Genomic DNA, 27141 nt, shown 5'->3' on the forward strand with positions numbered 1-27141 from the left:
TGCTGCCAGGGCGGGAGGGGGAAACACCCTCAACAAGTGTCAGTTCAAAAGGGGTGGGCTTTCTGACAGAATGCAGAGCGCCATCAGCACAAACAGCCAAACGCCGTTGTCACAGCATTTTATTGAAGAGCAGCGTTCACATGTACTGGAATCCAGTTTTACAGCAAGAGACGGACACGGAGAGTGGGGGCGGGGGTGGGTGGTTTCTCTTGTCACGGTCCTATACACAGACAGACATCAGTCATATTTGAGACGTGGGTCCAATCCCACTTCGAGGAGAGTGCACATGCAGGAGGGATGGACATTGGCGCATGGGGAAGATCGGTGTTCCAGGAACCCATTCGCCGGAGAGGGGTGGAATGGAAGAAAACTCTAAACCTGAAGTCATCACCACCAAGAACTTCCCCTGGAGGGGGTCGGTACACCATGAATTCCTTCCTCCCTGGAGGTGGCTGGAACCGGTTTCCCTGGGTAGAGTTATCACCCGAGAGAGGGTCAGTGCAGCAGGGACTTCCTTCCCCTGGGTCATCACCCTCAGGAACTTCTTCCCAGAAGAGGGTCACTGCAGCAGGAATTCCTTCCTCCAGGGGATGGGAGGAAGGCTTTGAGTGGGAATGGTGTGGGTGGGAGCAGAGCCTTAAGACTTGCCCTGGATGAGGGTCAGAAATCCCACTGACAGTCAGGGGCAGCGGGACCCTGTGGTACAGTGGTCGGTGGGCCCCCCAGCCAGGCGCAGCTAGACGAGCGATGTGTACTCGATGGGCACCAGTCCCAAGGCATCTCCACGTCGACAACGAATCCAGGCATCATCCACGTTGCCCAAAACCTCCAGGGTGTCACCCTTCTGGAAGCCGAGGTGTCCTGGCTCTGGAGCCGTGTGGTCGCACAGAGTCCGCACCGTCCTGGGGCAAAAAGGGAGGGGGAGAGAAGAGAGGAGAACTGAAGTCAGCAGACAGATTGAGATGGCGATCGTGTATGATAGCCTCTACACAGGGGGAGGGGGAATATCCAGCGCACGCTCACACCACTCCCCAACCACACTTACTGCCCCCCCTCCCTGCCTTCCCCCAACCTTAGTGCAAGGGCTTCCACCCTTATTCACAGTTACACTGGGGCACTTTAGCAGGAGCGTTCACCAGCCAGCCTTGTTTCCTGGTGTGGAGGAGATTTAGCCTGGAGTGTCCCAAACTCTGCTGGCAAACACCACAGAAACAGGCCATTCAGCCCCACTGCCCCTGCTGGCTTTTGCCCGCCAATCCACCCTCTACCCCTTCATCGGTCTTCCTTGGATCAACCTCCTGGTCCACTTGCGTCAACCATACCCCGGGGAGCACAAGACACTCCCAAGATGAAGTAGTCTCTTCCCAACCCCTCCATTTCTGGCGACAGGATTTACGCTAGGAACGTCTGACTCCAGTGACAGAAACGTCCATGAGCAACCTCTATTTGGTCAATATTGACTTCCCCTCCAACAGGTTGGAGATGGGCTGAAAGGCCTTCCAGTCCTTGCCCAGAGATGGTCACCCTACCTCACTGCTCTGCTGGCTCTCTGGGGCGGTGGCTTCGTTTCTGCCAGTCCAGTGGGGTGGGGGCCGGACTTCTCCACTTGTGGGGCTCCCCACAGGCGCTCGATGTTAACCCACAGCCATTCCGAGGGCAGCCTGCGCACACAGAGGAGACAGGATATCTGATGAGATCAGGCCGCCTCTTCCATCCACGCTGCACCCAGACCCGTCCTCGAAGATAACAGCGCCTCTCCTGTTCCCTCGCCTCCATTCCTGCCTTCCTCCACCCTTGAGATGTACTAAACCTTTTCTGAGACATAAACACAAGAGATTCTGCAAATGTTGGAAGCCCAGACCAACAGAGACAAAATGATGGAGGAACTCTGCAGGTCCGCTAGCAAATCTGGAAGGGAATAGTTAATGCTTTGGATCAAGACACTTTGGGACTGGGAAGGAATGGGGAAGAGGTGGGGGGGGGGAAGGTAGGTGGGTGCAGGAGGGGCTGATGAAGTAAGAAGCTGGTTGGGGTAGGTGGCAGAGGTGAGGAATCTGATAGGAGAGGACAGTGACCATGGGAGAAAGGGAAGGGCACCGGGAGGTGAGGCGAAGAAAGGGAGTGGGAGGGAAACCGGAATAGTGAATGGAGGAAGGGGAAGAGGGGAGAAATTGCCAGACGTTGGAGTTCATGCCATCAGCTTGAAGGCTATTCAGATGGAATATGAGGTGTTGCTCCTCCATGGTAGCCATGGACAGAGATGCCAGAATGGGAACCTGAATTGAAACGGATAGCCACTGGGGAATCCCATCTTTTGGGGCAGATGGAACAAAGGCTCCCCCAAGTCTCTACGCTAAAAGATAAACTCTTGGTCTTCAATCGTCATGGCCCTCACATTTCATTTGTCTGTGTGCAACTCACTTTCCCTGTGACTGCATTCAACAGAAACAGGCCCTTTGGCCCATCTAATCCATACCCAGCAAGCTGCCTATCTAACCTAGTCCCATTTGCCCATGGTTTGGCCCGTAATCCTCTGACCCTATCCTATCCACTTACCTGTACACATCGTTAAACATTGTGATTGTCTCACCTCCACCACTTCCTCTGGCATCTTGGACCATATCCCACCCTCCACATGGAAAACTAGTCCTACAGGTCCCCTTTAACTCTTTCCCATCACTGTCAATCTCGTTTTAGATTCCTCTATGCTGGGGTGACCCACCCACCCTACATCCTGTTGTGATTTCATAGAACTCCACTGGAGAGAAAGGAGGGGGGAGGGATAGGAGATGGTGAGGGAGAGGAGGGAATGGTACGGAAGGGAGGGGGAGAGGGGGAGAGGGGGAGAGGGGGAGAGGGGGAGAGGGGGAGAGGGGGAGAGGGGGAGAGGGGGAGAGGGGGAGAGGGGGGGGGGGGGAGGGGGGGGGGGGAGGGGGGAGGGGGGAGAGGGGGGAGGGGGGAGGGGGGAGAGGGGGGGGGGGGAGAGGGGGAGAGGGGGAGAGGGGGAGGGGGAGGGGGAGAGGGGGAGGGGGAGAGGGGGAGGGGGAGGGGGAGAGGGGGAGGGGGAGAGGGGGAGGGGGAGAGGGGGAGGGGGAGAGGGGGAGGGGGAGAGGGGGAGGGGGAGAGGGGGAGGGGGAGAGGGGGAGGGGGAGAGGGAGAGGGGGAGAGGGGGAGAGGGGGAGGGGGGGAGGGGGAGGAGGAGAGGGGAGTTGGGTGAAAACACAGGGGTCGCCTGCTCCTCGTTACCTGCGCCGCTGCCCGGACGGTTTCTGCGCCTCCACCTCGCCAGGGGAGTAGGTGGAGGGGATCCTGGCGCCAAAGAGCGAAGCCAGCTGCAGCGGCCTGGCCTCCTGCTGCCTCCCAGGGCCTCCTGCGACGCTGCACCGCGCGCCAGGGCCTGGTGGGGTACGGTACAACTGGCAGCTCTCGCTCAGCTGCACCCACCAGCCTGGCTCCCCGACCCGGGTCTCCGGGGCTGGCTTGCGGTCTTCCTCCGACTCCTGGCGGGGCCCCGGCTCCAGCATGGCACGCGCCAGCCTCCCCGCCCAGCGGGACACCTGCTCAAACGTCTCCTGTAGCCGGTAGCCATCTGCTTCCCCTGGCAGCTCCCTGGCCGCTGGCCCGCTGGTCGGGGCTCCCTCCTCGCTCCCCAGACCATTCCCGAGCCGCCTCTCCCCGTCCTCCTGGACCGGATCCCGCTCCCGGGCGCTGCCCCTCGCCAGGAACTGGTGGGGGTGGTGGTACTCAAACAGCGGATCCAGCTGGAAGGCGAGGGCAGACAGGGGCTGGAGGAGGAGCAGGAGTTCCTCGAACGCTCCGCAGTCCGAGGAGCGGGCCGCCCAGAGGAAGGCCGACGGCGTGTAGTGTGTCTTCAAGACCTCTGTGGGTGAGAGTGAGAGAGAGGGGCGAGGGAGGGTGAGAAAGGGAGAGGGGGAGGTGAGAGGGTGAGGGAGAGATGAAGGGAGAGGGGAGGGACAGGTGGGATGGTGAGGGAGAGAGGAACGAAGGAGGAGGACAAGGGAGGTAGGGGTGAGGGTGAGAGGCAAGGGGGAGGGAGGGAAGGGTGAGGGTGAGAGGCGAGGGGGAGGGAGAGGGGAGAGATGAAGGGAGAGGGAAGGGACAGGTGGGATGGTGAGGGAGAGAGGAACGAAGGAGGAGGACGAGGGAGGTAGGGGTGAGGGTGAGAGGCAAGGGGGAGGGAGAGGTGAGAGGGTGAGGGAGAGATGAAGGGAGAGGGAAGGGACCAGTGAAATGGTTAGGGAGAGAGGAATGAAGGAGGAGGATGACGGAGGGAGGGGAAGGGTGAGAGGCGAGGGGGAGGCAGGGAGAGGTGAGAGGTTGAGGGAGAGATGAAAGGAGAGGGGAGGGACAGGTGTGATGAAGGAGGAGGACGAGGGAGGGAGGGGAAGGGCGAGGGTAAAAGGAGAGAGGGAGGGAGGGGAAGGGCGAGGGTAAAAGGAGAGGGGGAGGGAGGGGAAGGGTGAGGGTAAAAGGTGAGGGTAAAAGGAGAGGGGGAGGGAGGGGAAGGGTGAGGGTAAAAGGAGAGGGAGAGGGAGGGGAAGGGTGAGGGTAAAAGGAGAGGGGGAGGGAGGGGAGGGGCGAGGGTGCGAGGAAAGGAGAGGGAGGAAAGGGGTCAGAGACCTGAGTGTCGGCTCCAACACAATCCCAGGGATAATCACGGGGGGGGGGAATGCTACACGGCGAGGGGGCAGCAAAGTGGAAGGGGCGATGGGGAGGCAGGAGGGGAGGGAAATTTAAAACTCACTCTGGATCGATAACCCTTGCCATCCTGTCAGAGGGAGGTTTGGTCACGAGCTGGGGAAGAGGTCGGCACTGAAGCTCGAGGTGAGGGTCAGGCTGGACCAGCGGAGGAAGTGAGGGTGGGCACGATACCCAGAGAAGGGTAGGGAGGTTCAGGGGTGACAGAGAGAGGGCAATAAAAGTGTCATTAACCTAAGCATTACCCTCCCCAGTCCCCCACCCCACAAAGACCGTAAGGACAAGGGAGGGGGTGACAGATTCATTGATGTCTCACCTGTGCAGCCGTACAAGGACACCATCCAGACGTCAAGCAGCTTGAGGCTACAGGAGGGAGAGGGAAGAGGTGAGACTTCATCATGATGGTGTGTACAGAGGGGGAGAGGGAGAAGGACACAGAAAGAGGGGGAAGAGGGGCTGGGATGCGGGCAGGAAGGGGAAGGAAGGAGGGGAGAGAGGGTGTGAGGTGAGGCAGATAAGGAGTCAAAGAGCGAGTGAAATAGAGGGAAAGGGAGGAGGAGAGAGAACAAAATGGAAGGAAAGGGGTAGGAGAAAGACGGAGAGATTGAGGGGAGGGGTCAGAGAGGGCTGGAGGTGGAGAGAGAACCCTACCTCCCAACACTCACTTTAACAGTGTAAATATGAAGGCATTGAACTTCTTCTGGGAGCTCTTGAGCTGGGAGAGTTGGTCAAACTGCTGAACCAGATTGTACAGTTTCCCCATGGACTGATCTACAGGGGAGGGGAGAGAGAGAGAGAGACAGAGACCATAAGAAAGATGCGCGTCTGAAGGGTTCCCGTCCCGACAACTTTGTTTTGGTCACCAATGCTGAAATCGAGAGGACTGAGGGTGGATGTGTGTGGGCCTTTCGGAAGTCCTTGTGTTGGCTGATCAAGGTGGGAATTTCTGGGATTCAGGCCCAGCAACAGTGAAGTAATGGCCGGGATGCTTCCGAGTCGGGATGGTAGAGATGGAAACTGCAGGTGGTGGTTCACTCCTGCCCCCTCTACGCTTGGGGGTTTGGGGAAGTCTGGGAGGCTAGCCAGGTACTGGTGGTGTTCTGCAAGGGTCGCTGTTGGGTCCACTACTTTTCAAGTTATATGCTAATGATCTGGATAATGAAATTGATGGCTTTGTGGACAATTATGAAGGTGGTGGGATGGAGATGGAGGTGTGAGGTGCTCCTTCTTTCCGCTAGCCTGCAGGTCACCCTTGGGCAAGGTGTAGCACCTGCTTGGCCCCCCGATCAGGGTCACATGAAGCCATGGACCTAGGTGGTGGATGGTCGTATGAGCAGCTGGCGCACATCACAAGTCCTGGTTATGCGACCACAGATGCCAGGCAGACAATCTCTGAAGAGTATTAATAATGGCTGGGGTCACCCGTCTTGTAAAGACACTGCCCAGAAGGCAATGGCAAACCACTTCTGCAGAAAAACTTCATTGCATCCCAAACAGCTTTTGGTCTAGTCTTTATTCTCGACCACCACACGGAGTGAGACTCCTCATCATAACCGCACCCTGGTGTCCTTCATGCAGATTCTCTAACACTCTGGTGCGCAGTTTAGATCCACACATCAGCGTGCTTTCATATACAGACAGTTGGTCTCATCTCGCTGAGAACTCTGGAAACACAGGGTTACCATGAGCTGGCCATCCTTGCATGATGTCAGAGACTTCTGACAGTGTCAGCTCATTCTCTCCTTCTCTTTGTATTTCAGAATTTGTTACTGCCAACTGGTCCACCGGTGGAATGGAACACCTCTGCTGGGTCAAAGAATGAAGAATTTTCTTCTTCAGTTGCCAACAGTAGAAGACGTGACAAGCCATCAGTGTTGCTGTGTTGTTTGGTGCCTAAGTCAGAAGAGTGGTCTCTAGGAAAAATGCCCAACTTTGCAACTGGGTAGCAGTCATCACTGGAATTCCCTTCCTGGGAATTGGACATGAGAGGCTGGTGGTCTGTCACTAGCATAAACTTTGTCCGTAGAGGTAGTGACGGAACTTCTTTGTTCCCCATACTAGACTAAGGGCCTCTTGGTCAATCTGTGCGTAGTTGCGTTCTGCACTGGTCAGTGATCTTGAAGCAAATGCAATTGGGCGTTCAGATCCATCTTTCATAACGTGAGGCAAAGCGTCACCAATGCTGTAAGGGGATGGATGAGCAGAGATGGGTGAGCAGTTCATCTGATGTTATTAGTCTCTTTGTTTCCTTGAATGCTCTTTCACATCTTTCTGACCATTCCCACTTTGCTGCTGTCTGTAACTGCAGCACCGCAGCAACGTTTGAGAGAAACCGGTGCTAGTAGTTTACAAGACCCAAGTATGGCCCGAGTTGTAACACATTTTCCAGTTTGGGTGCCTACTGCACTGCTTCAATCTTCTCTTGTGACTTATGTAAGCCTGCTGACGGCAGAACAACAGATCACTGTGCATGGGTAAGCTATCACTCAATACGTAGTGCTGGGGGCTGGGGGGGGATCACTGCGCTAAAAGAAATAGATCCTTACATTACACCGAGCCTGTACGTCTTTGAAATGCAGGAGGAAACTGGAGCACCCGGAGAAACACACACGGTCACAGGGAGAACATTCACATTCCTTACAGATAACGGCGGCAATTGGACCCGATTCCTTGGCGCTATGAAGTACAAAGCTGAACATACTGCCTTTTAGTTATTCTTGTGACATGATAGGAGCAGTGGGGGGTGGATTTCTATGGAGCAGGGGACAGGAGAAGGAGAGGGTCATGGGGAGGATTCCCAGCAAGAAGGCGGTGGATGGGCCTGGAGAGAGGGAGAAGAGAGCTGTTCTTGCAGTTAATGCAAAGGCCCTAATGCGAACATTTTTGGAGAACAGGTGCCCAAATTAGGCAAAGGAATGGCAGATGGCAGTGTCGAGAAGTGTATGGTCATGCACTTTGGAAGAAGAAATTAAAGAGTTTCAATTCAATAGGTACATTTCATGTCAGAGAAATGTATACAATATACATCCTGAAATAATTCTTCTTCGCAAACATCCACGAAAACAGAGGAGTGCCCCAAAGAATGAATGACAGTTAAATGTTAGAACCCCAAAGCCCCCCAGCTCCTCCCTCCCACACGAGCAGTAGCAAAGCAACGACCCCCCCCCACCACCATTTTTTCTAAATGGAGAGAAAATTCCAAAACCTGAGGTGAAAAGGGACTTGGGAATCCTTGTGCAGGATGCCCGAAAGGTTAGTTTGCAGGTTGAGTCAGTGGTGAGAAAGGCAAATGTGATGTTAGCATTCATTTCAAGAGGACTAGAATATAAAAGCAAGGATGTAATGTTGAGACTTTATAAAACAATGGTGAGGCCTCAGTTGGAGTATTGTGCGCAGTTTTGGGCCCCTTATCTTAGAAAGGATGTGCTGAAACTGGACAGAGTACAAAAGAAGGGTTACGAAAATGATTCCAGGATCTAATGGCTTCTCATATGAAGAGCGTTTGATGGCTCTGGGCTTGTATTCTCTGGAATTCAGAAGAATGAGGGGTGACCTTATTGAAACCTATTGAATGGTGAAATGCCTCGATAGAGTGGATGTGGAGAGGATGTTTCCTCTGGCGGGATAGTCTAAGATCAGAGGACACAGCCTCAGAATAGAGGGGCCTCCTTTTAGAACAGAGAGGAGGAGGAATTTAAGCCAGAGAGTGGTGAATCTGTGGAGTTTGTTTACACAGGTAGCTGTGGAAGCCAAGTCTTCATGTGTATCTAAAGCAGAGGTTGACAGATTGGGATATGTGGGAGAAGGCAGGAGATTGGGGCTGAGAGGAGAATTGTATTAGCCATGATGAAACGGCGAAGCAGACATGATGAGCCAAATGGCCTAATTCTGCTCCTATATCTTATAGTTTTATAATCCCATTAAAAAAATTTAAGCAGAGAATGAATTAGTATCAATTCCAAAGAAGTAGCATACAAATTAGCCAGAGAAAGTGGCTCACCTGAGGACTGGGAGAAATTCAGAGTTCAGCAGAGGAGGACAAAGGGCTTAATTAGGAAGGGGAAAAAAGATTATGAGAGAAAACTGGCAGAGAACATAAAAACGGACTGTAAAAGCTTTTATAGATATGTAAAAAGGAAAAGACTGATAAAGACAAATGTAGGTCCCCTGCAAACAGAAACAGGTGAATTGATTATGGGGAGCAAGGACATGGCAGACCAATTGAATAATTACTTTGGTTCTGTCTTCACTAAGGAGGACATAAATAATCTTCCAGAAATAGTAAGGGACAGAGGGTCCAGTGAGATGGAGGAACTGAGCGAAATACATGTTAGTAGGGAAGTGGTGTTAGGTAAATTGAAGGGATTGAAGGCAGATAAATCCCCAGGGCCAGATGGTCTGCATCCCAGAGTGCTTAAGGAAGTGGCCCAAGAAATAGTGGATGCATTAGTGATAATTTTTCAAAACTCGTTAGATTCTGGACTAGTTCCTGAGGATTGGAGGGTGGCTAATGTAACCCCACTTTTTAAAAAAGGAGGGAGAGAGAAACCGGGGAATTATAGGCCGGTTAGCCTAACGTCGGTGGTGGGGAAACTGCTGGAGTCAGTTATCAAGGATGTGATAACAGCACATTTGGAAAGCGGTGAAATGATCGGACAAAGTCAGCATGGATTTGTGAAAGGAAAATCATGTCTGACGAATCTCATAGAATTTTTTGAGGATGTAACTAGTAGAGTGGATAGGGGAGAACCAGTGGATGTGGTATATTTGGATTTTCAAAAGGCTTTTGACAAGGTCCCACATAGGAGATTAGTGTGCAAACTTAAAGCACACGGTATTGGGGGTAAGGTATTGGTGTGGGTGGAGAATTGGTTAGCAGACAGGAAGCAAAGAGTGGGAATAAACGGGACCTTTTCAGAATGGCAGGCGGTGACTAGTGGGGTACCGCAAGGCTCAGTGCTGGGACCCCAGTTGTTTACAATATATATTAATGACTTGGATGAGGGAATTAAATGCAGCATCTCCAAGTTTGCGGATGACACGAAGCTGGGTGGCAGTGTTAGCAGTGAGGAGGATGCTAAGAGGATGCAGGGTGACTTGGATAGGTTGGGTGAGTGGGCAAACTCATGGCAGATGCAATTTAATGTGGATAAATGTGAAGTTATCCACTTTGGTGGCAAAAATAGGAAAACAGATTATTATCTGAATGGTGGCCGATTAGGAAAAGGGGAGGTGCAACGAGACCTGGGTGTCATTATACACCAGTCATTGAAAGTGGGCATGCAGGTACAGCAGGCGGTGAAAAAGGCGAACGGTATGCTGGCATTTATAGCGAGAGGATTCGAGTACAGGAGCAGGGAGGTACTACTGCAGTTGTACAAGGCCTTGGTGAGACCACACCTGGAGTATTGTGTGCAGTTTTGGTCCCCTAATCTGAGGAAAGACATCTTTGCCATAGAGGGAGTACAAAGAAGGTTCACCAGATTGATTCCTGGGATGGCAGGTCTTTCATATGAAGAAAGACTGGATGAACTGGGCTTGTACTCGTTGGAATTTAGAAGATTGAGGGGGGATCTGATTGAAACGTATAAGATCCTAAAGGGATTGGACAGGCTAGATGCAGGAAGATTGTTCCCGATGCTGGGGAGGTCTAGAACGAGGGGTCACAGTTTGAGGATAGAGGGGAAGCCTTTTAGGACCGAGGTTAGGAAAAACTTCTTCACACAGAGAGTGGTGAATCTGTGGAATTCTCTGCCACAGCAAACTGTTGAGGCCAGTTCATTAGCTATGTTTAAAAGGAAGTTAGATATGGCCCTTGTGGCTACAGGGGTCAGGGGGTATGGAGGGAAGGCTGGGTTCTGAGTTGGATGATCAGCCATGATCATAATAAATGGCGGTGCAGGCTCGAAGGGCCGAATGGCCTACTCCTGCACCTATTTTCTATGTTTCTATGTAAAACAATAATTATGGACATTTTTAAGGAAATTTGTAACAATAATTTGAAGGAAATAATTTAAAGCAAATTAGGAACAACAATTTTAATGAATTAGTAACAAAAAGTCCATAATCGTTATTTTTCTAGACTTTTTATAAGGAAAAAAGATTAATCATGTGTAGTTATTTTAACATTAATAAAATTATAACAGATTAAAATATATTATTTTTGAAAACCATTTCAAAAATGATTAATCTTGTTAAAAGATTAATAATTTCTAAATAATATTGTTAATGTTTCATCTATAACAAAAAATAGAATGTGAAATTATAAAAACACAAACACGAGGAATTCTGCAGATGCTGGAAATTCAAGCAACACACATAAAAGCTGGTGAACGCAGCAGGCCAGGCAGCATCCATAGGAAGAGGTACAGTCGACGTTTCGGGCCGGGACAGGTCCTGACTGTACCTCTTCCTATAGATGCTGCCCGGCCTGCTGCGTTCACCAGCATTATTTATGTGTGTTGCTCTGAAATTATAAGCTTGTTGCATATTCACAGAAGATCAAATATTGAAAGTATAGCAGAGTTTAAGATGAAGAAGCCTTCAGAAAACCAAAAAAATTATTTAATATTTTAAAAGATTTTTATTATGAGTGGGGTTTGAAGAGTCAAGGGCAACGGGCACTGCATGGCGTGTACCAACAGAATGTTTGCAAAGGTGTGGGTGCCATAGGTTCGCCACCGCTGTCCCAGGCCGGGGAGTCTCGGGGAGAGGAGTCTGTACATGGGATGCCCCCCGCCCCCCCCCCACGTATTGAACAGGGTCCTTACCTGCCTTCACTGAAGCTTCCACCACCGACCAGGGGGAGGTACTCCTCCGCCCGACAATCAGGTCCTGCCGGTAGGGTTTCAGCCCGTCCCAAATCACCGCCGAGAGCGCGGGGCAAAGGCCCGACAACAGCAGGCGGCCCACCTGGGGGGTGAGGCGGCTGTCCCCCAGCTGCGTCTGTGTGGGGTGGGGGGAGGAGGGAGACAGAAGGCACCAGAGGTAGTGAGAGGAGACCAGGTACATTGTCCATTCATCCTCAAAGACCCTCTGCCTGCAAACAGAACATCCCGCACAGTGCGGATCTCCCTCTCCCAGGCCGGTGAGCCCCACCCGTCCTCCGCACAGATACCCCTTGGAAATTTCAACACAAACCTTCTGCACCACGTTCCGAGCGGCGCTGAAGTGAGCAACAATCTCGTCCACGGCCACACTGACCGCCCACACCAGTCCTGAGGGCAGGAAAACACACGGTCATATTCAGCTCCCACAGCGCAGCACTCCAAACTCACCACCCCTCCCACAGCACAACACTTCAACCCCATCACCCCTCCCACAGAACTCCCCACTCACCCTCCCCCCCCACATAACTCCCCCCCACCCACCATCCCACAGAACTCCCCCCTCACCCACCCCCACATAACTCCCCCCCACCCACCATCCCACAGAACTCCCCCCTCACCACCCCCTCCCACAGAACTACCCCCCACCCACCATCCCACAGAACTCCCCCCTCCCCCACCCTCCCACAGAACTCCCCCCTCACCCACCCCCCCACATAACTCCCCCCTCCCACAGAACTCCCCCTCCCACCCCCCCACATTAGTGAGGATGGGGCCACACACGACTCCCCCCTCAGCCTCTCACCTTTCTTGTGTTGTCGACTGAACGGAGGGGCTCTGTCCCCAGGGTGGGGTGGACGGAGAGGGGGGCTTGAGGACGGTTCAGACATCCCACACTGTCCTGCACAGGGATCCCCAGGTAAAGGATGGCTCCCAGCCGCTGTAGGACACAACACAGAGGTCAGGGGGACAAGGTCTCACCTCCCACAACAACCCACCTGCCACACAGCCCCAGCACAAGGTAAAGGGTCTAAAACAGGGTCACGAGGCCATTCAGCCCTACTGGCCAATACTGTCACACTTTCCAGCTCCCCACTCGCACCTGACCCCAGGCAGGTGAATATATCCACCTATGTTGCTGCGTGAGTAGTGGGGACGCCCCCATCTCCCGGACCAGGAAAAACTGGAAAACAGAGGGGGTGTGAGTGAGGGAGAGGGGAGGGGGCAGGGGGCGGGAGGGGGCAGGGGGCGGGAGAGGGGAGGGGGCATACAGGGGAGGGGTGCTTGGTGCAGGAGTGGGGGGGGCTCAGGATGCAGGAGAGGAGGGCGGGGTGCAGGGGAGGGGGCAGGGCACAGGAAAGGGGAGGGGCATACGGGGGAGGGGGGCAGGGCGCAGGACGCAGGAGCGGGGAGGGGCATACAGGGGAGGGGGTGCTTGGTGCAGGAGTGGGGGGCTCAGGATGCAGGAGAGGGGGACAGGATCAGGGGAGGGTGTGGGGTGTGTTGAGGGAGGTGTTTGGGTAAGGTTGGAGAAGAGAGTAGGGGAGGGAGGGAGCCGAGGATGAGCAGAGCAGGAGGGTGGCGAGGGGGGCCGTGGGCACGAGGGGCTGCAGGAGGCATCGGCCGTGAGAACGAGAGCCACTTACTGCCAGCGTTCCAAACGGCGGACCCTTCACCCGCACCTTCCGATCCGCCGTCTCTCCGAGCAGCTTCCATCAGGGTGGGGAGGGCAGGGGCCAGGCCCAGGAGCTGCCCGAGGGGGGACGGCTCCTTGAGGAGGAGGCGGACAGGGGTGGGGGCGATCAGGGGGGAGGGGAGGCTCCATGCCCTGGGTCGGGTGGGGGGGCACGGTGAGCCGAGGCCTGGAGACAGGGCCAGGGACAGCGGAAGTCTCCCTCGCTGAGGGGGAGTGTACGCCCCGACCGGCGAGGGACGTCCAGGACACGGGCCGGCCTGAGGATCAGACTGTCCGTCCACAGCCGGGGGAAGGGGGACAGGGGAGAGGCTGGGCGTTGGGAACGACAGGCACAACAGGACGGGCTGGAGGGGAAGGGACTGCGGGCGCTGGTGGACAGCGCACAGGGGGGAGGCTGATGAGGGAGAGGGAAGAGGGTGGGGGCGGGGGGAGGACAGTGAGAGGGCCAGAGACAGGGGATGAAAGGAAGGGAGATTAGTTGGAGGTGAGGGGGAAAGGTGGTGGGGTGGGGGAGAAAGGAAGGGTAAAGAGATGAGATGATGAGGAGAGGATGGGGGAGAGGGGTAGACGGACGGGGAGTGTGGGGGGGGACGGTCGGGGAGAGTGGGGGGGATGGACGGGGAGAGTGGGGAAGTGGGATGGGGAGACAGATGGGGAAATTGACAGGGAAGAAGGGGTCACGGACCAGGATAAGGATGGGGAGTGGGGGTAAGAAGGATATGGGGCATATGGACGTGGAGAAGGGGGAGATGGACGGTGAGGAAGGGGCCATGGACAGGGAGAAGTACAGGAAGTGTGGGGAGGGGAAGGGAGGAGGGGAGAGAGGGGGCAGAGAATGGCAAGGAAAGAAGAGTTAGTCCAAGAGTGGATCAGTGAGTTTGAGAGGGGAGCAAGAGAGAGAAGGGGGATAGTGCAGAAGGGAGTATGGGTCAGGGAGGCAAGGGTCGGGTAAAAAGGGAGTAGGAGGTGGAGATGGACAAGTTGGAGACGAAGGTTCACGTCACAGACGAAACGATGGAACAAATACACAGTCGACGTGAATTCGGGGAGAGGGAGGGGGGAGGGGCATTGGGAACAGCCGAAGCCGGGGGGAGTGGGAGGGAGAGAATGGAGAAGAGAATAACCATGAGTTAGTCACAACCAAGACACAATGAGACATTCAGAAACAATGAGAAAGACAGAGAGAGACCAGAGCCACGCCCTGAAATGGGGTAATAGTTACCGAGTGGTCACCAGGCTGTGGTGGGGAGCAGGAACCCTGCCTGATCTCTACATCGGGCTGCTGTTTACTGATTACAGCTCGTACCCTCAAGTTCTAATCAACAAGCTCTGAAACCTGGGTCTCTGCACCTCCCTCTGCGACTACGTACTTGTCTTCCTCATCAGGAGATCACAGTCCGTGTGGATTGGTTTAATAGCTCCTCCTTGTTGACAATCAACACCGGTGCACATCTAGGATGGCTGTGTGTTTAGTCCACTGCTCTCCTCTCTCTGCACCCACCACTGTGTGGCTGGGCACAGCTCAAACACCATCTATAAACCTGCCAGTGACACAACCATCGTTGGCAGAATTTCAAATGGTGAGGAGAAGGTAGATAGATCAGCTGGCGGAGTGATGTGGGCACCAACCTGCCACTCAACATCAGCAACATCTAGGAATTGATTGTACACTTCAGGAAGGGTTATACTTGATACTTTATTGTCACCAAACAATTGGTACTAGACCGTACAATCATCACAGCGATATTTGATTCTGCACTTCCTGCTCCCTGGATTACAAATATTAAATATTAAAAATAGTAAAAATTAGTAAATATTAAAAATTTAAATTATAAATCATAAATAGAAAATAGTAAAATGGAAAGTAAGGTAGTGCATAAAAACCGAGAGGCAGGTCCGGATATTTGGAGGGTACGGCCCAGATCCGGGTCAGGATCCGTTCAGCAGTCTTATCACAGTTGGAAAGAAGCTGTTCCCAAATCTGGCTGTATGAGTCTTCAAGCTCCTGAGCCTTCTCCCGGAGGGAAGAGGGACGAAAAGTGTGTTGGCTGGGTGGGTCGTGTCCTTGATTATCCTGGCAGCACTGCACCGACAGCGTGTGGTGTAAAGTGAGTCCACGGACAGAAGATTGGTTTGTGTGATGTGCTGCGCCGTGTTCACGATCTTCTGCAGCTTATTCCGGTCTTGGACGGGACAACTTCCAACCAGGTTGTGATGCACCCTAGAAGAATGCTTTCTACGGTGCATCTATTAAAAATTAATGAGGGTTTTAGGGGACAGGCCAAATTTCTTTAGTTTTCTCAGGAAGTAAAGGCACTGGTGGGCCTTCTTGGCAGTGAACTCTGCTTGGTTGGACCAAGTCAGGTTAAGTCGAGGAAACACACACCAGTCCTCATCGAGGGATCAGAAGTGGAAAGGGTGATCAATTTCACGTTCCTGGGTCTCAATGTCTCTGAGGATCTATCCGGGCCCAACATATTGCGCAATTAGAAGGAAGGTATGACATTGGGTATATTTCATTAGGAGTTTGAAGAGAATTGTTATATCATGAAAGATACTCACAAATTTCTACAGATGAACAGAGAAGAGAGCATTCTAACTGGTCGCATCAACGGAGGGGCCACTGCACAGGATCAGTAAAAGTTGCAGGAAGTTGTAACCCATCACAGCCACTCGTCTCCCCAGCATCCAAGACAGCAAGCAACCCTGGCTTAGTCCTCCCTCTCTAACCCCAGGGTCACCGGGTAATGACTATAAGCAGGAATGCTGGCTGGTTCCCCCTTCTCTCAAATCCTCTCTAGCTGCCCTGTCTAAATCCCCCCTTCCAAGCAACATTCCTCAAATACTCCCAGCTACTCTGCATTATATACAGCGGCTCCCCCAGAGTTCCCACCTCAGAATCAAGGAACAGAAAATTGGAGGGTTCTGTGGGAGGGAAGGGTTAGATTGATCTAGGAGCAGGTTAAAGGGTCAACACTAAATTGTGGGCTGAAGGGCCTGTGCTCTAAAATACTAACTGCTTTATTTTTCATATATTTATTTATTTATTCAGCAATTCAGCCCTTCTGGCCTAATGAGCCCACACTGCCCAATTAACCTATTAACTTGTATGTCTTTGGACTGTAGGAGGAAACCAGAGCACCCAGAGGAAACCCACATGGTCACCTGGAGAACATACAAACATGGGTGGGAATTGAACGCGGGTCGCATGCCCTGTGGTATGCCCATCGTGAACGCATATCTGACACGAAAACCCACCTTGACAGACACACACAACCACAGAAAAGAAAACCTGCTGGAACCTAATAAACAGCAAAGAAAAAGGCCCTTCAGCCCGAGACCATGCTGTCCCTCAACATTCTCTTTACATTGATCCCAATATATTCGGTACCAGAGGTCCCAACACACGAGGCCACTGCTACACTACAATAAGGAATGCCTATCGTTACTTTCTGAGTCCGCGTTTTGGCAAATCTGACCACTTGGCTGTATTCCTGCTACCTACACACACACAGAGCCTAAAGCACAGGGCTCCAGGGATCAAGACAACTAAGAGGTGGTCACGGGAGGCTGAGGAACGGTTACAGGATTGCCGTGAGTCAGTGGACTGGGCCGCGTTCACGAACTCATCTGAGGATCCCAATGACCACACCAGGGTCGTAACGGACTTTATTAAAACAGCTGGTGGTGAGTGTGTCCCCACAGATTCCTTCAGGGTTTTCCCCAGTCAGAAACCCTGGATGAACAATGAAATCCAGAAGCTGCTGAGAGCCAGATCAGAGGCTTTCAAGTCCGGAGATCGGGAATGCTACAAGAGGTGCAGGTATGATCTCCGGATAGCCATGTCTTGGGCGAAGTGGAGATTCCAGACCAGGCTGGAATCAATGAGGGATGCTCGGCAGCTGGGGCAGGGTTTGAATCCTATAACCTTGCAACCTAGGGGACAGCAGATCTCCTCTTCCAGATGAGCTTGATGCCTTCTATGCTCGCTTTGATCACCAGAACAGGGAGGAACCATCACACACACTCCCATGTGTCCTTTGCTCTCAGTACCTGATGACGACGTGCCGGCTGCCTTCAAGAGAGTGAATCCAAGGAAAGCATCCGGTCTGGATGGAGTACCTGGCCAAGTACTGAAGACCTGTGTGACCAACTGGCTGGTGTGTTCACGGATATCTTCAACCTCTCACTTCAGCAGCGTGCGCTACCCAGCTGCTTCAAGCAGGCTTCAATCGTACCGGTGTCCAAGAAGAGTGTGGTGACTATCGCCCAGTGGCACTTACGCCCACAGTGATGAAGTGTTTTGAGAGGCTGGCACATCAGCTCCTGTCTGAATGGAGACTTGGATCCGCTCCAATTTGCCTACCAAAGCAACAGATCTACGGCAGATGCTTTCTCGTTGGCCCTTCAAACAATCCTGGAACATCCGGACAGTAAAGATCTTTATCGATGCTCTCTAATCGATTACAGCTCAGCATTTAATACCATCATCCCTTCAAACCCAATCAGCAAACTCCAAGACCTTGGCCTCAATACCCCCTTGTGCAGTTGGATCCTGAATTTCCTCACTTGTAGACCCCAGTCAGTTCGGATTGGCGAAAACATCTCCTCCACAATCTCCGTCAGCACAGGAGGACCACAGGGTTGTGTGCTTAGCCCCTGCTCTACTCAGTTTACACCAATGACTGTGTGGCTAAGCTCAGCTCCAACACCATATACAAGTTTGCTAAGAACACCACTGCTCTGGGCTGTATTACGGGGGGGGGGGGTGATGAATCAGCATACAGCAGGGAGAGTGAAAATTCAGCTGAGTGGTGTCACAACCTCTCACTCAATGTCAATAAGACCAAGGAACTGATTGTGGACGTCAGGAGAGGGAAAACAGAGGTCCATGAGCCAGTTATTATCGGGGGATCAGAGGTGGAGAGGGTCAGTAACTTTAAATTCCTGGGTGTCACTGTCTCAGAGGAACCTGTCCTGGACCCATGATATAAATGTTATTGTCAAGAAAGGAATCTGCGGAGATTTGGCATGTCATCGAAAACCTTGGCAAACTTCTATAGATGTGCGGTGGAAAGTGCGCTGACTGGCTTCATTACGGCTGGGTACGGGAACACCAATATCTTTGAGCAGAAAATCCTACCAAAGGTGCTGGATTCAGTCCAGTACCTCACAGGTAAAGCCCTCAGAACCATTGAGCACATCAGCATGAAATATTGCGGTAGAAAAGCACCACCCAGGCCATGCCCTCTTATTGCTGCTGCCAGCGGGAAGGTGGTACAGGAACCTCAGGTCTCACACCACCAGGTTCAGGAACAGTTACTACCCCTCAACCATCAGGCTCTTGAACAAAAGGGGGCAGCTACACTCATTTAAGGACTCTGTTACATTGTTATTTTGTGCTCGTTAATTATATCTGCATTTGTTCAGTTTACAGTTCCTGATGTTTACAATTTACAGATTATGGTTTATAGATTTGCTAAATATGCCCACAGAAAAAGAATCTCAGGGTTGTATGTGGTGACATGTATGTACAGAGAAGGGGAGGGCAGAGGGGGTCACAGAGATGGGGAGGGGTGTAGGGGATGGAGGGGGTCACAGAGACAGGGAGCGGTTTACAGAGGGGGAGGGGTACAGGGGATGAAAGGGGTTTCAGAGACGAGGAGGGTTTACAGTGATGGGGACGGGGTTACAGAGGGGAGGCGTACAGGGGATGAAAGGGGTTTCAGAGACGGGGACGGGGTTACAGAGGGGAGAGGTACAGGGGATGAAAGGGGTTTCAGAGACGGGGAAGGTTTACAGTGATGTGGACGGGGTTACAGAGGGGAGGCGTACAGGGGATGAAAAGCGTTTCAGGGACGGGGACGGGGTTACAGAGGGGAGGCATACAGGGGATGAAAGGGGTTTCAGAGACGGGGAGGGTTTCAGGGACGGGGACGGGGTTACAAAGGGGAGAGGTACAGGGGATGAAAGGAGTTTCAGAGATGGGGAGGGTTTACAGTGATGGGGATGGGGTTACAGAGGGGAGGCGTACAGGGGATGAAAGGGGTTTCAGAGACGGGGAGGGTTTCAGGGACGGGGACGGGGTTACAGAGGGGAGGGGTACAGGGGATGAAAGGGGTTTCAGAGACGGGGACGCGGTTACAGAGGGGAGGGGTACAGGGGATGAAAGGGGTTTCAGAGACGGGGAGGGTTTACAGTGATGGGGACGGGGTTACACAGGGGAGAGGTACAGGGGATGAAAGAGGTTTCAGAGACGGGGACGGGGTTACAGAGGGGAGGGGTACAGGGGATACAAGGGGTTTCAGGGACAGGGTGACAGAGGGGAGAGGTACAGGGGATGAAAGGGGTTTCAGAGACGGGGAGGGTTTCAGGGACGGGGACGGGGACACAGAGGGGAGAGGTACAGGGGATGAAAGGGGTTTCAGAGACGGGTAGATAATTCACTTCCTGGTATTCTGTCGCTGACTGATACCGGCGCTGCCCGCAGCAACCTCTCTCAGCAAGGCCCCACCTCTCACTCACCTCCCACACACGGCCGGAATTCGGCCCGGAACCCGCTCCCTCCTGCCCAGCCGATGTGTTCAGCCGGGGGTGTGGAGGCCGGGTTCCTGGCTCCCTGCAGCCATGTCTGAGCCCCGGGAGTCGGGAGCCGGGAGCCGGGACCAGGAAGCGGCAGGAACGCGATCCAACGGGCCCGGGCCCCTCCCGCTCGCATCAGTACGCTGTTAACCCCTGCACCACCACAGCCCTGTCATCACAATGGTTCTGTCCTTCTGTGAGAGAACACACAACTCACACCTACTCAGACCACAAGTCCACCCAGCCAGCCTGGTTCTGCACAGCGCAGTACCGACCCTTCGGCCCACAATCATGTGCTAACCATTTAACCTCCTCCAAGATCAATCTAACCCTTCCCTCCCGAATAGCGCATACAGAGGTGAGGGTTTGACACGGACGGGGAGGGTCTGATGCTGACTGTAAGGGTTTTACAGGGACGGGGAGGGTTTTACAGGGAATACAAGGGGTTTCAGAAGTGGGTAAATAATTCATTTCCTGGTATATTTGTGACACATTTCTCTAGCATTGATGTACCTGTCTGAGAGTCTCTTAAATGTCACCCCTGACAGCACAGACCACGCACCCACCACTCTCTGTAAAAAAAAAACTTACTTCTGACATCTCCCCTACACTTTCATCTAACCACCTTAAAATTATGCTCTCTTGTATTAGCCACTTCCACCCTGGGGGAGAAAGTCTCTGGCTGTCCACTCAATCAATGCCTCTTATCATCCAGTACACAAGTCACCTCTCACCCTCCGTTCCAAAGGGAAAAGCCCCAGCTCGCTCAACCTTCCCTCATAAGACACGCTCTCTAATCCAGGCAGCATCCTGGTAAATCTTCTCAGCACCCTCTCCAAAGCTTCCACATCTTCTCCACAATAGGGCAACCAGAACTGAACACGATACCCCAAGTGGGTTCTAACCAGGGTTTTATAAGCTGCCACATTACCTCACAGCTCTGGAACTCAGTTCTTCTACCATTCGACCATGACTGATTTATTTTACCTCTCAACCCCATTCCCTTGTCACCTTTAGTCCTCAATAATCAAGGACTGGTTAGCATGAAACTCTGGTTAGGCCACACTTGGAGTACTGTGTCCAGTTCTGGTCGCCTCACTATAGGAAGGATGTGGAAGCATTGGAAAGGGTACAGAGGAGATTTACCAGGATGCTGCCTGGTTTAGAGAGTATGGATTATGATCAGAGATTAAGGGAGCTAGGGCTTTACTCTTTGGAGAGAAGGAGGATGAGAGGAGACATGATAGAGATGTACAAGATAATAAGAGGAATAGATAGAGTGGATAGCCAGCACCTCTTCCCCAGGGCACCACTGCTCAATACAAGAGGATGTGGCTTTAAGGTAAGGGGTGGGAAGTTCAAGGGGGATATTAGAGGAAGGTTTTTTACTCAGAGAGTGGTTGGTGCGTGGAATGCACTGCCTGAGTCAGTGGTGGAGGCAGATACACTCGTGAAATTTAAAAGACTACTAGACAGGTATATGGAGGAATTTAAAGTGGGGGGGTTATATGGGAGGTAGGGTTTGGGGGTCAGCACAATATTGTGGCCAAAGGGCCTGTAATGTGCTGCACTATTCCATGTCCTATTACAGCTTGGGCACTCAAGTCAATTCCGACGCCATTCTGTAAGGAATCTCTTTACTTGCTCTCCATGGAACGTTCGAATATTCTCCAAGTCCACCAGTTTCCCCCTACAGTGCAAAGACAGACCAGGTAGGTTAACTGGGCATTGAAAACTGTCCCGTGATTAGGTTATTGTTAATCGGGTTTGTCAGGCGTTTCTGGGGTGGTGTGGCTCAAAGGGTCGACTCCTCTCTCGATTACTAAATAGATAAATACACCTGTGCTTTAAATACACCCAGTGACTTGGCTCCCACAGCTCTGTGGCAATGAATTCCACAGATTCACCATGCTCAGGCTAAACAAATTCCTCCTCATCTCTGTTCTAAGGTTGTGCTTTCTGGTCTAGACTCCCCCACTGTGGGAAACATCCTCTCCACATCCACTCCGTCTAGGCCTTTCAATATTCGATAAGTTTCAATGAAATCCCCTCGCTCCCCCCCCCCCATTCTTCTAAACTCCAGTGAGTACAGACCCAGGGTCATCAAACTTTTTTAAAGTTCCAAAATGAACTTTACAAGAATAAGCCGTGCAATGCCTTTTCATTTTTACATTCAGTCACCATTTTCAGTACCGTTCTGTTACATTCATGAAAACCAGCTGCACTTTGCCATTCGTCTGTCCCCCTGAGGTGGGTACACTTCTACAGTAACTGACGGCCATCAGATGCAGCTCGCACCCTTTCATTCCCAAGATCATTCTCCTGAAACCCCGTCTGGACCTTCTCCAATGCCAGCCCATCCTTTCTAAGATAAGGAGCCAAATTTCTCACCACCCTCCAAATGCTGTCTGACCAATGCCGCCCTCATGCCTCAGCGTTCCATCCTGGCTGTTATACCAAACACCAACCGAAGTGCATCATGGTGCAATCACTGGGGAGTCGGAGGTCTATTTCAGTGTCCTCTGCAAGCAGTTTGTACATTCTCCCCATGACCGCGCGTGTTTTCCTCCCCCAGTCCAAAGATGTACTGGTTAGTAGGTTAACTGGTCATGGTAAACTGTAGTGTGATCAGGCTGGTGCTAAACAGGTGGGTTGCTGGCCAGTGCTGGAACTTGCATCCACTGAAGGTCAAAGAGACCGTAGGAGGCACGTCAACTCATCCAACGCTAGCAGGGAGTTTTGACAATCATACTCTTAGTTCTGATCAACAAGCTCGAAAACCTGGGCCTCTGTGCCTCCCTCTCCAATGGGTACTTGACTTCCTCACCAGGAGACCACAGTCGGGAATAACGTCTCCTCCCCGCTGACAACCAACACTGGCTCACCTCAAGGATGTGGGTTTAGCCCACTGCTCTACTCCCTCTGCACCCACAATTGTGTGGATAGGCACAGCTCAAACACCATCAACAACCTTGCCAACAACACAAGTTCCTCGGTGTTAACATCGATCAACATCTGTCTTGGATGCAATAACAAAGCAGGCACGACAGAGAGCTGCATTTCATCAGGAGTTTGAGGAGATGAGGTTTGTCACCAAAGACTCCTGCAAACGTTTACGTTTACAGTTGCAACGTGGAGAGCATTCTGACTGGTTGCATCACGGTCTGGGATGGAGGGGCCACTGCACAGGATTGGAAAAAGCTGCACAAAGTTGTAACCTCAGCCAGCCCCATCATGGGTAATAGACTCCCCAGCGTCGAGGACATCTTCAAAAGGCGGAATTCGTCACGAAGGACCCACACAACCCAGAACGTGCCCTCTTCTCATTGCTGCCATCAGGGAGGAGGTACAGAAGCCTGAAGACACACGCTCAGTGATTCAGGAACGGCTTCTTCCCCTCCACCATCAGATTTCTGAACGGGCAATGAACCCACGAACACTACCTCACTATTTTTTCCTCTCTCTTTTTACACTACTTTTTAAAATTTAATTTTACATAACTTTTATTTATTGTAACTTACAGTTTCTATAATGTATTGCAATATACAGCTGCTGCAAGACAACAAATTTCACAACATACGTCAGTGATATTAAACCTGATTCTGAAACTGGGGAGGAGTAGGCCACTCGGCCCCTCGACGCTATCCTGCCGGTCAGTATAATCCCGGTTGACCTGCCCCAGTTCTCATCTGCTCTTCCGTATCTGTTCCCCAACTACACACGCCAGTGATACTAAACCCAAGTCTGATTCTGTTCAACTGGAGTTAATGACAAGACTTGAAATGATAAAGCCCCAAACCACAGAAACGGGTCCTTTGGCCAAGCCAGATTATTAGTCTGCTTAGTCCCACACCTCTCCCACCCTGTACCTATCCAAATTTCTCTTAACTGTTGCGATCAAGCCCACTCCCCTCACTTCCACTGGCAGCTTATTCCACACTCTTCACCACCCTCTGAGTGAGGGAGTTTCCCCTCATGTTCCCCTTAAACACTTCATCTTTCACCCTCAACCCATGTTCTAAGTCCCACCCAACCTCAGTGGAAAGACAATAGACAATAGGAGCAGGAGTAGGCCATTCAGCCCTTCGAGCCAGCACCGCCATTCACTGTGATCATGGCTGATCATCCACAATCAGTATCCACTTCCTGCTCGATCCTCATAACGTTTGATTCCACTATCTTTAAGAGCTCTATCCATCTCTTTTTTGAAAGCATCCAGAGACTTGGCCTCCACAGCCTTCTGGGGCAGAGCATTCCATATATCCACCACTCTCTGGGTGAAAAAGTTTTTCCTCAACTCCGTTCTAAATGGCCTACCCCTAATTCTTAAACTGTGGCCTCTGGTTCTGGACTCACCCATCAGCGGGAACATGCTTCCTGCCTGCAGCGTGTCCAATCCCTCAATAATCTTATATGTTTCAATAAGATCCCCTCTCAGCCTTCTAAATTCCAGAGTATACAAGCCCAGTCGCTCCAATCTTTCGATATACGACAGTCCCGCCATCCCGGGAATTAACCTTCTGAACCTTCGCTGCACTCCCTCAATAGCAAGAATATCCTTCCTCAAATTTGGAGACCAAAACTGCACACAGTACTCCAGGTGTGGTCTCACCAGGGCCCTGTACAGCTGCAGAAGGACCTCTTTGCTCTTATACTCAATTCCCCTTGTTATGAAGGCCAGCATGCCATTAGCTTTCTTCACTGCTTGCATTTACCCTATCTCTATACCCCTCATGGTTCTGTATACCCCTGTCAAATTTCCCCTCATTCTCCTGCAGTCCAGGGACGAAAATCCTCGCCTATTCACCCTTTCCCTGTAACTCAAGCCCTGGCAACATCCTATAGATTTTCCCTGCATTCTTTCACTCTTGCTGACATCTTTCCTGTGGATAGGTGAACAGAACAGCACTCAGTGCTCCAAATTAGGCCTCACCAATGCCAGGCTCAACATCCTGTGGGGAGTGCTCTGACTTACGGAGGCCAATGTGCCAAAAGCTCTGCGACCCTATTTATGGCACAGGATCAGAATCGGGTCTGTTCCACTTACCCTCCTCAGCCGGCTTGGCTCCCCCATCCGCCTTGCCCCGCTCTCCACTGTTCCCCTGCTCCGCTCCTGCCTCCTGGGACCCCAGGGTAGCTGCCCGGACCCTCCACCTCAGCTCCCGGAAGGTGACCACCGGCGGTGGGGGTCCAGTGACTCCGCGGGTGTCCGGAGCTGGGGGTCGGGGCACCGGGGGCGGAGGGCGGCGTCTCCGCAGCGCCAGTTCATGAAAGGTGGTGACCCGGGGCCTGTCTGACCCCTGACCCAGGGTCTCCAGGTGCGCTGAGGAAGTGGGGGAGTGGGACTGGGTGGAAAGAGCAGGGGAGGCTCCTGTGGGGCGGAAGGGTGTGGATCCCACACCACTCCCTGGGATAGCTGGGTCCTGGGTTTGCAAATGCTCAGGTGGAGGGGCGACCCCTGGGGAGGGAGAGGTTGGGAACCCAGGGGCCTCTGGGGAGGAAGTTGATCCCTGAGAAGATGGCAATTCAGAGGGTCCCAGACAGGAGGAGGCCTTTGAGGACGGACTGTCTGGGAATTCCAAGGGATGTGGAGATGGGGAGTTTGGGAATTCTGTCAGATGCGGAGATGAGGAAGCTTGGAATTCTGAGGGGTGCGGAGACTGGGAAGCTTGGAATTCTGAGGAATGCGGAGATGGGGATGGCCCTAGGGAAAGGGAGTCTGGGAATTCACAGAATCCCACAGATGGGAAGGCTTTTGAGGACAGGGCATCTGGGAATTCTGAGGGATGCGGACATGGAGAAAGTCCCAGAGAAGGGGAGGCAGGGAACTCTGAGGGTTCCAGAGCTGGGGAGGCCTTTGAGGATGGAGTATCCAAGATTTCTGAGGGGCCCGGAGATGGGGAATGTTCCAGGGAAGGGCAGGCCGGAAATTCTGTGGGAGCATTTGTGGGAGAGGCCGTTGAGGACAGAGCATCCGAGAATTCTGAGGGACCTAGAGAGGGGGATCGTCCCAGGGAAGGGGAGACCGGGAACTCTACGTGCCCTGTTGCTTGGGAGGCCCTTAGGGATGGTGTATCTGGGAATTCCAAGCAACCTGGAGATGGGGAGAAATCCATTGAAGGGGAGCCTTGGAATTCTAAATACCCAGTAGCTGGGGAGGCCTTTGAGGAGGGAGTAACCGGGAATTCTGAGGGACCCAGAGATGGGGAAAGACTCGGGGAAGGGGAGTCTGGGAATTCAGTGGCAGTATTTGTTGGGGAGGCTTTAGACGACGGGGTATCTGGGAATTCTGAAGAGGTGGGGAGAGGGGAGCGACTTGTGGAAGGGGAGGCTGGGAACTCTACAGGCCCTGTTGCCAGAGAGGCCTTTGAGGGTGGAGAGTCCAAAGACTCTGAGGTCCCCGAGGAGGGGGAGGATGAGGGTGGTGAGGAGGGTGGTGTCAGGGAGGCCTCTGCTCCCCTCTGGGACCAGCTCCAGGACCAGCCAGCTACCCGGGGCCCGTTGCAATTGGTATCCAGCCCAGAGCCGAGGTCTTGCGCTGTCTCCCAGGTGCTGACGGTGGCCGCGGGGCTGGGAATCAAGAGACCCAGGCAGCGACCCTGCACCCCCACTGCGTTGAGGTTGGGGAGGGAGCCTCCTGGCTCCAGGGCACGGGGGAGGTCAAACTCCCGAATGATGCAGGGCAGCATGTTGCCGGACAGAATGGGGTCAGGGGGTCAGTGGCAAGAACACGCTGGGTGGGGTTAGAGGTCAGAGAGTGAGGGGTGGGTGGGTGGTTACGATCAGTGGTGGAGGATAATAAGTGGCGGTAGGTCGGGTCAGAGGGTGAAGACAAGTAGAGGGTCAAGGGTCAGGCTGAAAGCTCCGAGTAAGGGGGTTAAGGCTCAGAGGGTGAGAGTTGTGACGCAGGGCATTGCTGAGTTCAGGGTCAGGATTAGGGCTGAAGTTAGGGTCGATTCGGTCGGGGAAGGGGAGGGGTTTGCTGGGGAGGTCGGGGGTGCTGCTCCTGCGGGTCGACACCGTCACCGTCGTCGCCGTCTTCACTGGGGGGGGGGGGAGGGAGAGAAGCAGCGGGTCAGTGACGCTCGCCCGCGACCCTCGGCCCCTGAACCCGCTCTACCCGGTACCGGAGCCGCGATCCCCGACCCCGCAATGCCCGGTACCGGCGCCGCGACCCCCGACCCCGCAATGCCCGGCACCGGCGCCGCGACCCCCGACCCCGCAATGCCCGGCACCGGCGCCGCGACCCCCGACCCCGCAATGCCCGGCACCGGCGCCGCAATCCCCGACCCCGCAATGCCCGGTACCGGCGCCGCG

The 27141-nt window shown here is 53.1% G+C and overlaps 1 protein-coding gene across 4 annotated transcripts; it reads right to left on the reverse strand.

Moving 5' to 3' along the window:
* Positions 1-73: 73 nt before the first annotated feature.
* Positions 74-26856, reverse strand: rusc1 (RUN and SH3 domain containing 1). 4 transcript variants are annotated; one of them, XM_063041775.1, is made up of 10 exons: positions 24872-26856; positions 13193-13636; positions 12352-12486; positions 11860-11936; positions 11490-11664; positions 5385-5490; positions 5036-5082; positions 3247-3880; positions 1530-1661; positions 74-902 (listed from the first exon to the last, which is right to left on the reverse strand). In XM_063041775.1, exons 1-10 carry the CDS (start codon positions 26511-26513, stop codon positions 737-739), a joined length of 3558 nt encoding a protein of 1185 aa, XP_062897845.1. In that variant the 5' UTR covers positions 26514-26856; the 3' UTR covers positions 74-736. The 4 variants fall into 4 exon arrangements, with proteins under 4 accessions (XP_062897845.1, XP_062897847.1, XP_062897846.1 ...); XM_063041777.1 differs by lacking the exon at positions 24872-26856 and adding an exon at positions 19768-19940 and having other exon boundaries at positions 77-902; XM_063041776.1 differs by lacking the exon at positions 13193-13636 and having other exon boundaries at positions 77-902; positions 24872-26845.
* Between the last annotated feature and the right edge of the window lie 285 nt (positions 26857-27141).

This window comes from Mobula hypostoma, chromosome 2 (genome assembly GCF_963921235.1).
Source record: "Mobula hypostoma chromosome 2, sMobHyp1.1, whole genome shotgun sequence".
NCBI classification, from domain to species: domain Eukaryota; kingdom Metazoa; phylum Chordata; class Chondrichthyes; order Myliobatiformes; family Myliobatidae; genus Mobula; species Mobula hypostoma.

Excerpts from the sequence above, each read along its gene's own strand:
- rusc1 (XM_063041775.1), bottom strand. The coding sequence starts at position 26,513 with ATGCTGCCCTGCATCATTCGGGAGTTTGACCTCCCCCGTGCCCTGGAG. Across the intron at positions 5,491-11,489 it reads GGAAGCTTCAGTGAAGGCAG|ATCAGTCCATGGGGAAACTG; the intron begins GTAAGGACCCTG and ends CCTCCCCTGTAG. Across the intron at positions 5,083-5,384 it reads TTCATATTTACACTGTTAAA|CCTCAAGCTGCTTGACGTCT; the intron begins GTGAGTGTTGGG and ends TCCCTCCTGTAG.